Source organism: Carassius gibelio, chromosome B7 (genome assembly GCF_023724105.1).
Source record: "Carassius gibelio isolate Cgi1373 ecotype wild population from Czech Republic chromosome B7, carGib1.2-hapl.c, whole genome shotgun sequence".
Lineage (NCBI taxonomy): Eukaryota > Metazoa > Chordata > Actinopteri > Cypriniformes > Cyprinidae > Carassius > Carassius gibelio.
In genome coordinates, this window is record NC_068402.1 from 11,054,808 (window position 1) to 11,067,921 (window position 13,114).

The window sequence follows — 13,114 nt, forward strand, 5'->3', positions numbered from 1 at the left end:
CAGGTTTCCACAGAATCAGAAAGTCAATTTTTCACAAAGCTCTTCCTTCGTGTTCTGGTTATTAAATATGTTGGCTTATTTGATTCAGCTACTGGGTATTCTCAGGTCTGTTTTTTTATCCTGTCTAAATTAATTTCTCAGATTTCTGTGGATTTTCCCCAAGATCAGCACAGAAAATGCAAAAACATTGTGTCTGGACCTGCTTATGAGACAAAATCTGAATATTTTGTGAAGTATAAACCCCACCAAGCATTTTATTTTGGCTGCATGAATATTACCTTTATCCCCCTCTGGACACGTTCTGTCTTTGATCTCCTCAAAAAACCCACAATCAAATAGTCCTGCAATGCTCACTGCATACGCACATTCACACACAACACATGTGCATCTGTTTACTCTACAGTGCAGAGCGGCAGTTGGCATTGGATGAGTCTAACAAAATGGTAAAGTGTGAACATGTTTCAGTAAGATTTGGTTTCAATGTTGAAAAACAGGGGCTCACTTGCTGCAAAATGATTGCATGTGTATCCAAACATTATACATTTTTTTTTATTATAATTTTTTTTTTCTTACTTTGGAGTATATTTACTGGTTCTGCTGCAAATAAATGAAAAAAATTGTCTGATGTTACGTCATTGCACGCTGAACTTTTTATGATTTCTTATTTAGTTTTAAAAATATGCATTTGGCATACACTTTTATCCATGTCTCTGGGAATCAAACCCATTATTTTGGCATTCCAAACATCATTTCTGTTTAAACTATTTTAAATTAAAGATTTCATAATGAACCATTTTATAATTATAGGCATTTATGAAAAGACTTAAATTTGAAAGCTTTGTGGCATTAGCTGTGCTTTTATGGTAGGATTTGTTTATAGAGAAATGGTCTCAATGTAAGACCTAAAAATGAATATGATAGTCAGTAATGCATGTGTGTGCCAAACATGAAAGGTGTGCGTTTATGTAGGAAGCTCAGATTTATATGTGCGTGACTGAATGAAAGTGTGATTGTGTATGTTTTGACTAGGCTAATATTTTGTGTATGGGAATAACGTGGCTCTGGAGCTGATCTTTGACCCTTTGTCCTATTTAATGTAGGAGGGTCCCTGATGGAATAACTTGGTATTGTGTGTCCGTATGCGTGTATGATAAATGGCTGTATACATTGAATGTATGTTTGACTCCTGACCCCTCTGTCCTGCATTTTTTAAAAGAGGAAGTGGTTACATGTTAAATGGACAAGGCCGTGTGGGTAAACGTGCTTATCCGTAAGTAAGTTCTGTCAAGTGTGTGTGCTTCTCTGATTTAAGAATTTAACCTCTAAGTCCTCTTTGACAGGAGTAAAAGAATCTGTTATGGCTTTTTTTCCTCAGAAGACCTCCCTCTGTGGTGTGTGTGAATGTATATGACACATACATAAATATAATATTTAACCTTAAACTGTTTCTCTCTCTGTCTCTCCTAAAGATAGAAGAGGGAGGAAAGGCAGCGCAGTGTAAGAAGTTGAGAGTGGGGGATGAACTGGTGAACATTAACGGCTCGGCTCTCTACGGCTCCCGTCAAGAAGCTCTCATCCTCATCAAAGGTTCTTACAGGGTTCTCAAAATCATCGTCCGAAGGTACAAAGACATACACATGTGCTGGCTTAAAAAGCAGTAACATTTACCGTTGTCTGGCAAATTTTCATAGACAAAATACAGTCAATTTAATCCACGCAATCAGGAATTTTGCACAAGGGCAAAAATGTCACTTTGCAGACTTCATATCAGGTTCAATTTGTTATGCAAAATCAACACTTTAACTAACAGAAAACTGCTCAGTTTGAAAGTTACTTCTGTGTGTGCTTCATAAACTCCTACTTTATTGACAAAGAACAGCGAGCCTATTTTTTGCCCCTCAAAAGTTTGCTAATATGTTCGCACCTTTCTAGGGAAACTGCCATATTGACGCAGACACAAACAAATGTATATATGCTAACTTCAGGTATGGTCACTTTTACCATTAAATGCATATGTTGTATGCTCATATGTTTTTGCACTAATTAGTTTACCACAATATGGCAACACTGGCCTAAGCTGTTGTTTCAAAGACATGCTAATGCTAACGTATGCATAAAAAACAAAGGCTTTACTGTGAAACTTCCATTTTTGACAAACACACATGTATACAAATTGAAGTTTTTGCTCAGCAAATTTTCCCAAGTTAAATCAGTCATTTCAGTAGAAATCCTGTTTTTTTTTTGTTTTTTTTGTACAGTTTGTTCAGTTTGTCTTGCTAATTTGCTGCATTTGTTTGTAATTGACTTCTGTGTGAGCTGTGCTTCGTTCTGTACATCACTACACTATTGACAGTAGACAATAGGCCTTTTTTCCAATAGATTTAGCCAAATTTCACTAATGTGGTCACACCTTTATAGTAAAACTACCATTGTGATTTCTAAAACATCACACCTAGAAGATGGCCAGGACATACAGAGGGAGAAGTCCACCAGTAGCCTCTGATTATGTGTGTATTTATTTTAGCTGGCTTGATGCGAGTTGACGTCAGCAGAGTTTGGCAGACATGAGAGTATTTTCACCCGAGACAGACAAAATTGACTGACACACCCTGTTTGACTCACTCAGTGATCAGTGGCCTGATCCAGGATCAGATCTTCATATATCGGTATAACTAGTAAGTGTTTAAGCTGTATCCAGGTCAGTGTTAGTCCATTCAGGTTTTTCCCTTTCCAGGCATGTGGACAGTCAAAAGTGTCATGTGATAGTGCCTCACTGTGGCTGTGTGCAGAGGCGCAGACGAGGCGTCTATTACGCACACACGCACAAACATTTGAAGAATTTTATTGATGCAGTTTGTGATAAATGTTTACCTTTTATTGCTAGATTTATGTGTGCAGGGTAAATGAGGTGCTTTGTGTGTTGTTGTTGAGTCTGGACTGGACGTGCAGTCGGCTGAGTCCAGCACATTCCAGTGTGTTGAGGCCTCACTGCATTAGCAGCTAGCAGACAGCTGAGTGTACATCCCACACACCTCCCTCTTTCATCTTCTTTCTCCTCTCTCACTTATTTATAATGTCCTCCCTTCTTCCTGCTCTATAAACCCGCAATCTCCTCTCTTCATTCTTTTAAGCAGCAGTTTCAATACTCTACAGCTTTTATAACCTCATTTTCTAACATCTCAGCATTCTCTAAGCTCATTCTATGTGTGATTGCATCATATATAATAATTGTTGTTAATAGTTTTCATCGTCTGGTTGGCTATGTCTTGTATTAATTTTTCTGAAAATTCCTGTCACATGCACATAAACTGACAGTCACCACTTATAAGCTACTACTAAATATTGTAGAAACTAAATTTGCTTAATGCTTTGCAGTGATTTGTATCGTAAAAAGTGCTATACAAATAAACTTGAATTAAATTGAAAATTCTATAGCCTCTTGTTATACAGTATATCCTCTCAAAGTTTGTAATTTTAAAACCTCTCAACATTTGATAACCATCTGTAGCTTCTTAAATTATGTAGCCTGTATAACATTATTCCATATGCTCTCAAAAGTTTATAATTTTAAAAACACTCAATATTTTATATAAGCTCTCATTCTGTAGCCTTTCAACAATATATAGAATAACTTTTATCATATTTTGTCCTTAATTATCTGTAACTGTTGTAAACAAATTTTTAATATAGTCTATTCCATTGGGAATTGGCAAAATGTCATGTTTTATCTTATTTTATTTAGAATTCTGTAGCCAGTATAACCTTATTCCGAAGCTGTTCAACAGTTACTTTTACAACCTCACGAGTCTCACTGAAGCTTTAATATTCTTTAATTTTCTATGACTTTTTAATTTTATACTCTTCTCATTCTTTACCCTCGTTCTTAATCTCTCGACATCCTCTAGCCTCTTGACATTCTCTATTTATTTTATCTATAGTAAATAAACAAATTCAGTATGCTGTTTATTTTTGTCCAACCCCTCACTCAAAAGATTCTCAAAACACAAGAATTCTCAACCAGATTTCTCACAAAACATAACCTACTTGAGTGCACTTAAGGTATGAGATGTTGGAATTGCAGTCTCAGACTGTAAACACACTTCTAGTCAAAGACCAATCTGAACTTTTAAACCTCCAGGTTTAGGACAGCCGTCCAAACACCAGCCCTGCAGAAGTTAGCCACGGAGTCAGAGGTTCAGGAGAGAGGGAGAGGAGAGGGGTGTAGAGATGGAAAAAATTCCTTTTCATTTTTACATCCGTTTATTTGGCAGCTAGTCAGAAATGCTGAAGTCTTGGTGTTATTACCCTGCCTGTGGTTTCCCTCTTGCTGTGGTTTTCTAGGCAGCATATGCTACTCTCTTTCTGAGAGTGTGTTTTGTTTTCTTTTGTTTGTGGGTTAGTACACCAGTGGGACTGTGGCTTCAAGGCATCGGATTTGACTTTTTTGTGTGGATAGACTATCGCTGTATAGTTTGCCCTTTTGCATGCAGCCTGTTTTTGTATAAAGATAATGGGTTGGCTTTAGAAAGCATGTTTATTCATACTTAATCAAACTAACATATGCACAGCTGTGTCATTTAAGGCCAGTACAGTTGGCACTATTCAATGACTTTTCGTAGTCACCGTTCCTCACTTTTAACCTTTAGCAAAAAACCCTATTACATTTTTTTGCAACATCTAAAAAGGTTAAGAGACATATCATTTTTCTGAAGTAATGTTGTGTGTGTGAAAAATACATTCTTTATGGCTGATTTATAGCTCAAAAATCACTATTTGTGAGAGAGGTTTTTGTAATAGTGTGTTTGTGTGTGTGTGTGTGTGTGCGTGTGCGTGTGTGTTCATCTTTGGACGTCAGTAAAGGTCACATGCATCACGCAGGGCTCATTTCCACCTCCATTTAAAGGCCAAGGAATGTATGACTATTCAGTTAGCACCAAGATGGAGATGTTTGTCTATGTGTGCGTTTGTTTGTTTAATGCCAACCTCCCCGTCGATGATTAGAAATTGACCTGAAATGGATTTTTGCAGGGTGGAACATCAGATCTAACAGCAAGGATTCTAATAAGCATAAAAATACACAGCATACAGAAATACTGTGCAAATCAGTGTGTGTGTTTTAGCATTTAATTAAGAGTATTTTATTATAACTACATTTGAATAATTTTAAGACTTATTGGGTGCCCCTAGAGGTTTGCTGTGGGTCCTGACCTCCTGGTTGAGAACTACTGGTGTAAAAAATAAACTTTAAATGACAAAAAAATATATATTTTTCATTAATGACATTTATATATATATATATATATATATATATATATATATATATATATGTATGTATATATATGTATGTATGTATGTATGTATGTATAATAATAATAATAATAATAATATTATTATTATTATTATTTAATTAATTAATTTTTTTTTTTTTTTTTTAACGGAGCTGTTGTGTCATCCTGGCTTGTCTTGTGAGTTGGAAGGTGTGCTGTACAGTTAAAGGATGTTTTTGGTGTGCCGTGTCCAGAGACACACTGTATTGTTTTCCTGCACACACACTTTCTATTGTTTAGCAGCAGCTGCCTGGAATGCAGATTTTCTGCACGTTATCCACTTTGTTCAACTTGTGATTGCACAATTTAGTTCAGTGTTTTTGTCTAAACCATTTGAGTTTCATACAAGTACTAAATACCACAAGAATAAAACATTTATAATATACACTCCGAAAGAAGTTGCAGTTGATCTGTTGAGATTATCAAAACCCGATGTGCTCTGTCTGGAGGTGTGGTGCCCCTTCTTGCCACAGAAAACAGTGTGCTTCTGAAATATCTGGATGTCAGGTTCCTCCTAGTTCTTGCTCCCACTTCCTGTTACACATGCTGACTGTAATAGCAGCTTTAGGAGCTGAGCTGGGAACCATGGGACAGAAATGTTTATTTACAGCAAATAACCATTGTCAAGGGCGGAAGAACTGTTTTGAAATGCGTATTTTGTCCCTGACTCAAGCCAAGTCTGAAACACAGCCCATATTTGGACTGTGAGCATATAGTTTTAAGATATTCCAATTCACACACACACACATGTTCGGACTTAAAGGAAGGGTAGGTCTTTACAGGAAAGCCACGTGAGGGAGGGAAGTGTTGCTGTCTTGCTTTGGCATAACCTTCTGGATTTATTGAGGAATTGGCACGTTGGTGCTACACAGTTTTTCAGATAAAACTATTGCACTAGATCATCCATACATGACAGTATTAATCCTTATAGTGCTGTGTGCAGTTGTGCTGTGGTATCAAGCAGAATTGCTAAATTTTTGATAAATTTGATTTCTGTGTTTTCTTGTTCATACAGTGAAAACCAGTGGGGACAAATGTTGTTTGGACCCCAGTGTTCAGAAGAATGTCTTAACGGTACGGAACAGCATGAAAGCGAATAAATGATGGTAGAATTTTCAGAATTCCCTTTAAACTATCCTGGAGTGAATTTTGGTTAAGCCAGAAATTGACATGTACATGTTGGGCTGCTCAAACAAACAAGAATATTTTGAAAGCACCACATTGTTCACATGGTTGGGATGGGAGAAATCATAAACCACATGCATTACATGTTTAAATTATTACCATTTTCCACGTCTCAGCATTTTTGGTCAGCATTTATATGGAGTTTAAATAGAAAAAGGTGAAGTTAATAAATGACACATTTAGCCATGTGCAATTCACATTACAGGAACCAATGGCTGTAATGTACTGTAAGAAGCCAACTGGCCAAATCTTATATTAAAGCTTATATTAAGCACCACTGCTCTCATGAGGAAATAAAGTGTGTAGAGCCACTTCAGTCATCATTTATCAAAGGTTGTCTGGTCTCTCTGGGAGAAACCCCAGTTGTACTTCACTCTATGAGTTTATGATCTTGTGGTTTGGAGAGGCCGTGGAGGAGTGTTATGAAGGACAGAGACGGCAACTCAGGAAGCTTCTAGAGAAAGCAGTCTCACGGTAAGACCCTGCCCGCTGCGTTAAGGAACAAGAAAGAACAAAGGAGACTCGATGCCAAAACAATAGACATTCCTTACATTCCCAAGACCCCCCCCCCCTCCTGACTTTCCACATATTAGGAACAAAACTCTAAGACCTTTCAGATTCCAAAACTTTCAGCATGCCAACCTCACTGTATGGTGTTAGTGTATGATATGTTTTTCATTGAACTGAATGTACAGTGTATATTAGGGATGCACTGATAATTGATAATTATTTTAATGCTTTGGCCAATATTAGAATTCTATTTGTGACCCTGGACCACAAACCCAGTCTTAAGTCGCTGGGGTATATTTGTAGCAATAGTCAAAAAAACATTGTATGGGTCAAAATGATAGATTTTTCTTCTGTGCCAAAAATCATTAGGATATTAAGTAAAGATCATGTTCCATGAAGATATTTAGTAAATTTCCTGCCGTACATATATTAAAACTTCATTTTTGATTGGTAATATGCATAGCTAAGAATTCATTTGAACAACTTTAAAGGTGATTTTCTCAGTATTTCGATTTTTTTTGCACTCTCAGATTCCAGATTTTCAAATAGTTGTATCTCTGCCAAATATTGTCTGATCCTAAACCATACATCAATGGAAAGCTTATTTATTTAAAAAAAAAAAAAAGTAAATAAATCAAGCTAATAAAATATTAGTGTTTGTACTGTAACATTAACACTTCTTAACACTTCCTTAACAGGAAAATGAGCATGCACAATGGAATAACCAGTAAAAATGAATATCGTCTGAAATTAGAGTATAACATTGCTGAATGGTGTGAATATTATATTTCAGTAGTAGTGGACAAAGAAGACATGTTCCTTTTCCTGGAATGTGTCAAATGTGTCAATCAATCCAGACAGTTCTCCATGTGTTGGTTTGTCCTTTGGGGTTGCGTTATGATCAGACTCAGACTGCATACTAAATTCTTTTTTTTTTAAAGGCCCAGTAGCCCAGAAATCCATGCCATAGTTCTCATCATGGTAAAGATGTTTTGTGATCTAACACTGATATGCTGGACATGTGGATAAAATGAAGGCCATCAGTCAGATTAACTTCTGTTCAGTTGCCAAGTGTAAACAAACTGTGGTGTTATCATTGGTGTAAACTGTGAAGCCTTATGAACTGCTGTACATCTGTTTTAACATCTGTTGTTGAAATTTTTGTTAATACTGAGTGGACAGACTTGCATACTTTCATTCATTCAATTTATGCTCTTTTGATTAATAGGACACTGCGTTCATGACCTGGCACATCTCACTGCTATGTTTTTCTATTCAAAATAGTTAGGAAGGGTTTGATGTGGCTGATAAGCTTTTAGGCCAAGATGCATTTTTACATGCATTCTTTCCCCTTAAAAAGTACTTTAAGATCGGAGTGAAAGAGAATCCAAAACAACAAACAAGCTATTGTACTGGAGAGCCCAGCTCATGACTGCTCCCTTCCTGGACTGGCTTTTTCGTTGTGGCCGTATTGGTAAAAGCCTGGGTGATTACATGGAATGCAGCCTTTGCGTCTCGCTCACTGTTTTCGGGAAGCGGGCAACCAGAGAACAAACAATGCTGATTGCATGGATTGAAAGTGGAGAGGGGTGTGTTTATTTTTTTTTATTTTTTAGACCTTTTGCATATCATTTTATAGGCTTCAAATTAACAGCTAATTTAAGGTGAAAGGTCCAGTTGATTTAGGGATATGCACATCTATGAAACATGACTAATTAGATATGGACATGGTACGTTATGCATCCCTTACAGTAAGACAAAGAGGACTGCTAACAGACTAATTTGATATTAACTGCAAGAAAATAAATAGTTGAAATAGTTGAGAGACATTTAATAAAAATAAGTCATTAAATCAGCAAACAGCAAAACAATAATCTTATAACAGTAACTGCATAATATATTCATGCTGCAGAACATGTTGGGAAGTGAATGTACAGAAAGCTTAAAAAATTTAAACAATATGAAAATTTGAGTATTTTGGGATGATTCAGTTGTTCTTTCAAGGTTTTTTTTTTTTTTTTTTTCTTTTTTTTAAGAAAACTGCATTTCTCAGTATTTGAGACTAGATTAAGTAAACTGGGGAAAAATGCATTTGCTTTTATTTGAGTGTTAGTGTGAAAAAAAAAAAACAGAAGAGAGGAAGGATCTTTGACCAAAGCACAGCATGCAGTACTACTGACGTGTGTGTGTTTGTGTGTGTGTGTGTGTGTGTCACCAATGTTTCTCACAATAACCATTGACCTCACACCTCAAGATATTATCATTTCGTGTCTTATCCACCCTTCTTTGCTATCACTCACGATCTGTTACTACAAAGAATTTCAACGTAAATTTAACATGCTGGTATAACAGAAACTCTACACCCATAATGATTTTATAATGGCATCACATAAGGACTTAACCATGGTTTACTGGCTTTTTGAATCCAGAGTTAATGTTTCACACGCTTGTGTAACCTCAAATTTGTGGTGTAAAAGATGGGCTGTATCCCAATTTGGCTACTTATACTATGTCCTAAAAGAATGTAATCTTTTTGTGATATAAAAAAGTAGATACTTTTGAGTGTGTAGCAGAAGGGCGTCCATTCACTGTGTAGTGATCATTCATCTGTACAGTACAGTGTTTTTTTTTTTTTTTTTTTTACAAAATCGAAATACTCGATAGAAATATTACAAAGGATGTCTATGGACACCAAAACAGTTAAGTTGCCAACATTCTCCAAAATATCTACTTCCATGTCCAACTGAAGAACATTTTAAACAACATGGTGAATAAATGACTACAGAATTTTTATTTGTGGGTAAACTGTGCCTTTAAGAATGACCGGGTTAATAGTTTCAACTGAAGAGCCCATTAGCAGGAGGTTGTGCACAATTGTAATTTGTCCTACACATGATTGTTGGGTTTTCTTGTGTTGTCAGTGTTGGAGTTGTTAATCAGAATGACCCCATTCTGACTTTCATCAGCTATTCTGATTAGAGCAGGAAAAGCTGTTTATTAAGCACAGCTGATATGAGTTAAACTTCATTTGATTCTCTTTCTCAGGCAGTTGCTGGAACGCACATTGTTGCCTCTCAGATGTGCTTTGTATCATTGTGCTTTCTTCACTATTGTAAAGAGCAAGAATACATGTACCTGGCCTCATGCCCCAACGACAATGCACCGCTTCAATCATTTTGTCTTGTTCAACCAATTTGTTTCCCGTTTTTCGCATACAGTATATCCTCCTCTGCTCTTTCTCTCTCTCTCTCTCTGTCCACCCCCCTCACTCTCTCACCACTACTGGCCGAAATTGACTGCTCTCCCAGGGAGACAGGAAGCGGCCCTCACATTTTTCCCCCATTCAAACAATAATAGGAGAGAATGCTAGGTATTATTTTAGCAGTGGCTTGCCGCTTTATCTCCCCCAAACATAGTTTCCTCTTCGTCTGAGCACTGCTTCCTCTCCCTCTAATGTCATTAGAGCGAGTGAGTGGGAGGTTGTGTGTGTGTGAGTATGTGTGAGAGAGATAGAGAGAGAGAGAGAGAGAGCATATGCTGTTTAGTGGACTGAATGTTTGGTCTTCAGTTGTGACTTGAAATATTGAGAGAGAGAGAGTGTTGCTGTTTGAGAGGGGAAGTTGGGGGGGGAGTGTTTGTCTGTTAATTTTTTCCTGGACAAGGAATCTGGTCAGAGCTTCAGGCTGCCTCATTACAGCTAAATGACCGCCAACCTTCACTCATGTGAGCGTCGAAGCCGTTAGGGTCCTGATAAAGACTGACCACTCACAGCAGAAACAGCAGACCTCAGGGTTGTCCTTTGACTCCAAGTGTCAACTGATGGTTTAGACCTTAGAACTTCGACTTGAACCTGAAGCTGAACAGTCTTGGATGGGACTCATTTCAAGAATGTTTCCCTTACTTTGAAAACATCTGGAGTTGTCTGAAGTGTTGTGAGTATCTCAAGACATTTCGTACTGTGCAGAAAACCTTAAGTGGAGGTCAAACCAGCCGTAGTTTCAGCCTGGTTTCTGTTTGGTGTATTTCACTGGAACTGTAGTGCTTTACTAAAAACAAGTGTTTTTCTGCTTGTTTTATTTTGTTAAAAACTTTGATTGCCTTGATTTTCTTTTTTTTTTTTTCTTTTTTTTTTTTTTTATGCATAGCTGAGTCCAAACTCTGAGGACAGATCATATTCTAATAGACCAGATATCAGTCTTAACAGAATGTTAACAAAACAATGTCAAAATTATTATTATTTTTTTCTCCTTTAGATAGCTGTCCTTTTGGAGCCTCAGATCAGCTTGGTGATAGATTTAATGTTTTTGATTAGATTCTAAGTTTTATTGGATGAGGATGACTGTAGTTATGAGCTGTCATGAGAATTGTCATCTCGATTTTCCTGAGATTGCAAAGGTGATTAGAATGAAATATTAATTACATTTATTGTTTGTGGGTGAAATGAACGAGATGATTATGAAAAGAGACACATTTCGAGTTTGACGTGCCTCTGTGTTGATGTTTTTCCTTCAGTTTTTTTTTATGCCTCTGTTTACTAAATGTCATGTGTGGCAATAACGTTGGTGTTTTAAACTCTTTAATATGTATTAATTTGATGTATTGCAATAAATATTCTTATGCTTTATAATAACCACATTTGAGAACTGGCATTAAATTGTTTCATTAAGTCAGTATAGATATTGCTGTTTGTTTTAGAAATGTTTTGAATTTATATACACTAACATTCAAAAGTGTTGTGTCAGTAAGATTTTGAAAGATTACTTTTATTCAGCAAGGACGCATAAAAATGATCAAATAAATGCTGAGCTTATAAACTTTCTATTCAGAAAAAGAATTGTGTGGTTTCCACAAAAAAATATTAAACTGCACAAATAAGATATTTTTCTTGAGCTCCAAATGATTTCCGAAGGACTTCTGTAAGACTGTATGAGTAAAGATGTTGAAAATTCAATTTTGACATCACAGGAATAAATTACATTTACATTATCTTGAAAAATACTGTATTTTTTATTAAAAAAATTTAGCCTTGGTGAGCTTAAGAGACTTCTTTCGAAACAAAAAATCTTCCTGAACCCAAACATTTGAATGGTAGTGTATAATGACAACAAAAGATTGTTATTCCTTATATAATGCATTTTCAATATTTCTCACTTACTTCTTTTCTCATCTAGCCTCTTGTGGAAACACTTGAATTATTATTTGTTAAATAAAAATTCCTTAAAAACCATTGTTCACACTGGATTTTTATTGCCATCTGGAATGTTTAGGAATGCTTTACTCCTGTCAATGGGAATGATGGGATGTACCTGGAATCTGGGCCTTGTTCCATTAATGCTGTTATTTTATAAATTAATTGGCCGTTATTTTGCTGTACCTTGCGATACCTTAGAAGGAACCTCAATCTGCCGTTTCAGAGTTTAGTGGACAGCAGGTATGAAGAGTTCCAGATGGCGAAGCCAAACATATTTCCCTTGATTCCTGTATGTGTTTAAGACTTACACTACTTTGGAGTATAGGGTCTTTTCCTCACTCTTGAGTGCTATAGGAATATTAGGTTAATGTTATGACTTCATGTTCGCTTATGTCTCTGTTGTTTGAGCAGGCGCAGTGTGCCAGTGATACGTCCACACTCTTGGCACCTGGTGAAGCTGTCAGAGGCACCCTGCACTACGGGCACTGGTGACCCCTCAGATGCCCCCCCGGCTATGCAGCTCCATTTCGCACCTCTCAGTGTACCTTGGCACTCTGGTGGTGACAATAGGTTAGTACAATAACCGTCATAAAGATGATGGAAACGCACCTTATTCTGTATGATGATTAATTTCTTTTTAGCATTTCCATGGTTTAAATTGATATAGATATAATTTGCAATGTGAACATTATTACACTAATAGTTTTTTTCAGATCTTTGTGTGTGCACGGGAGAGAGAGATGGATCTTATTGTTGAATTAGGGAATTTTGCTTCCTGCAAATTTCACAAGGAAAACAATCAGAGAGGAAGCTAGTGATCTCATGTCTTATGTCAACATGTGGTTTACCGGATACCACCACTATTTTCAGACGTATGACTCAGACATTCTTCACAGATCAC

At 36.6% G+C, this 13,114-nt stretch overlaps 1 protein-coding gene across 5 annotated transcripts in view; it reads left to right on the forward strand.

Moving 5' to 3' along the window:
• The window catches only part of shroom4 (shroom family member 4), a 39,747-nt gene that overhangs the window by 15,878 nt on the left and 10,755 nt on the right, over positions 1–13,114 (forward strand). For 3 of the 5 annotated variants that reach the window (XM_052560097.1, XM_052560098.1, XM_052560100.1), the window contains 2 exons: positions 1,470–1,621; positions 12,625–12,783. In XM_052560097.1, coding sequence (XP_052416057.1) covers positions 1,470–1,621; positions 12,625–12,783 — 311 coding nt within the window. Of the gene's footprint in view, positions 1–1,469; positions 1,622–10,581; positions 10,955–12,624; positions 12,784–13,114 lie in introns of those variants that run through there. The other 2 variants (XM_052560099.1, XM_052560101.1) reach the window with 2 other exon arrangements.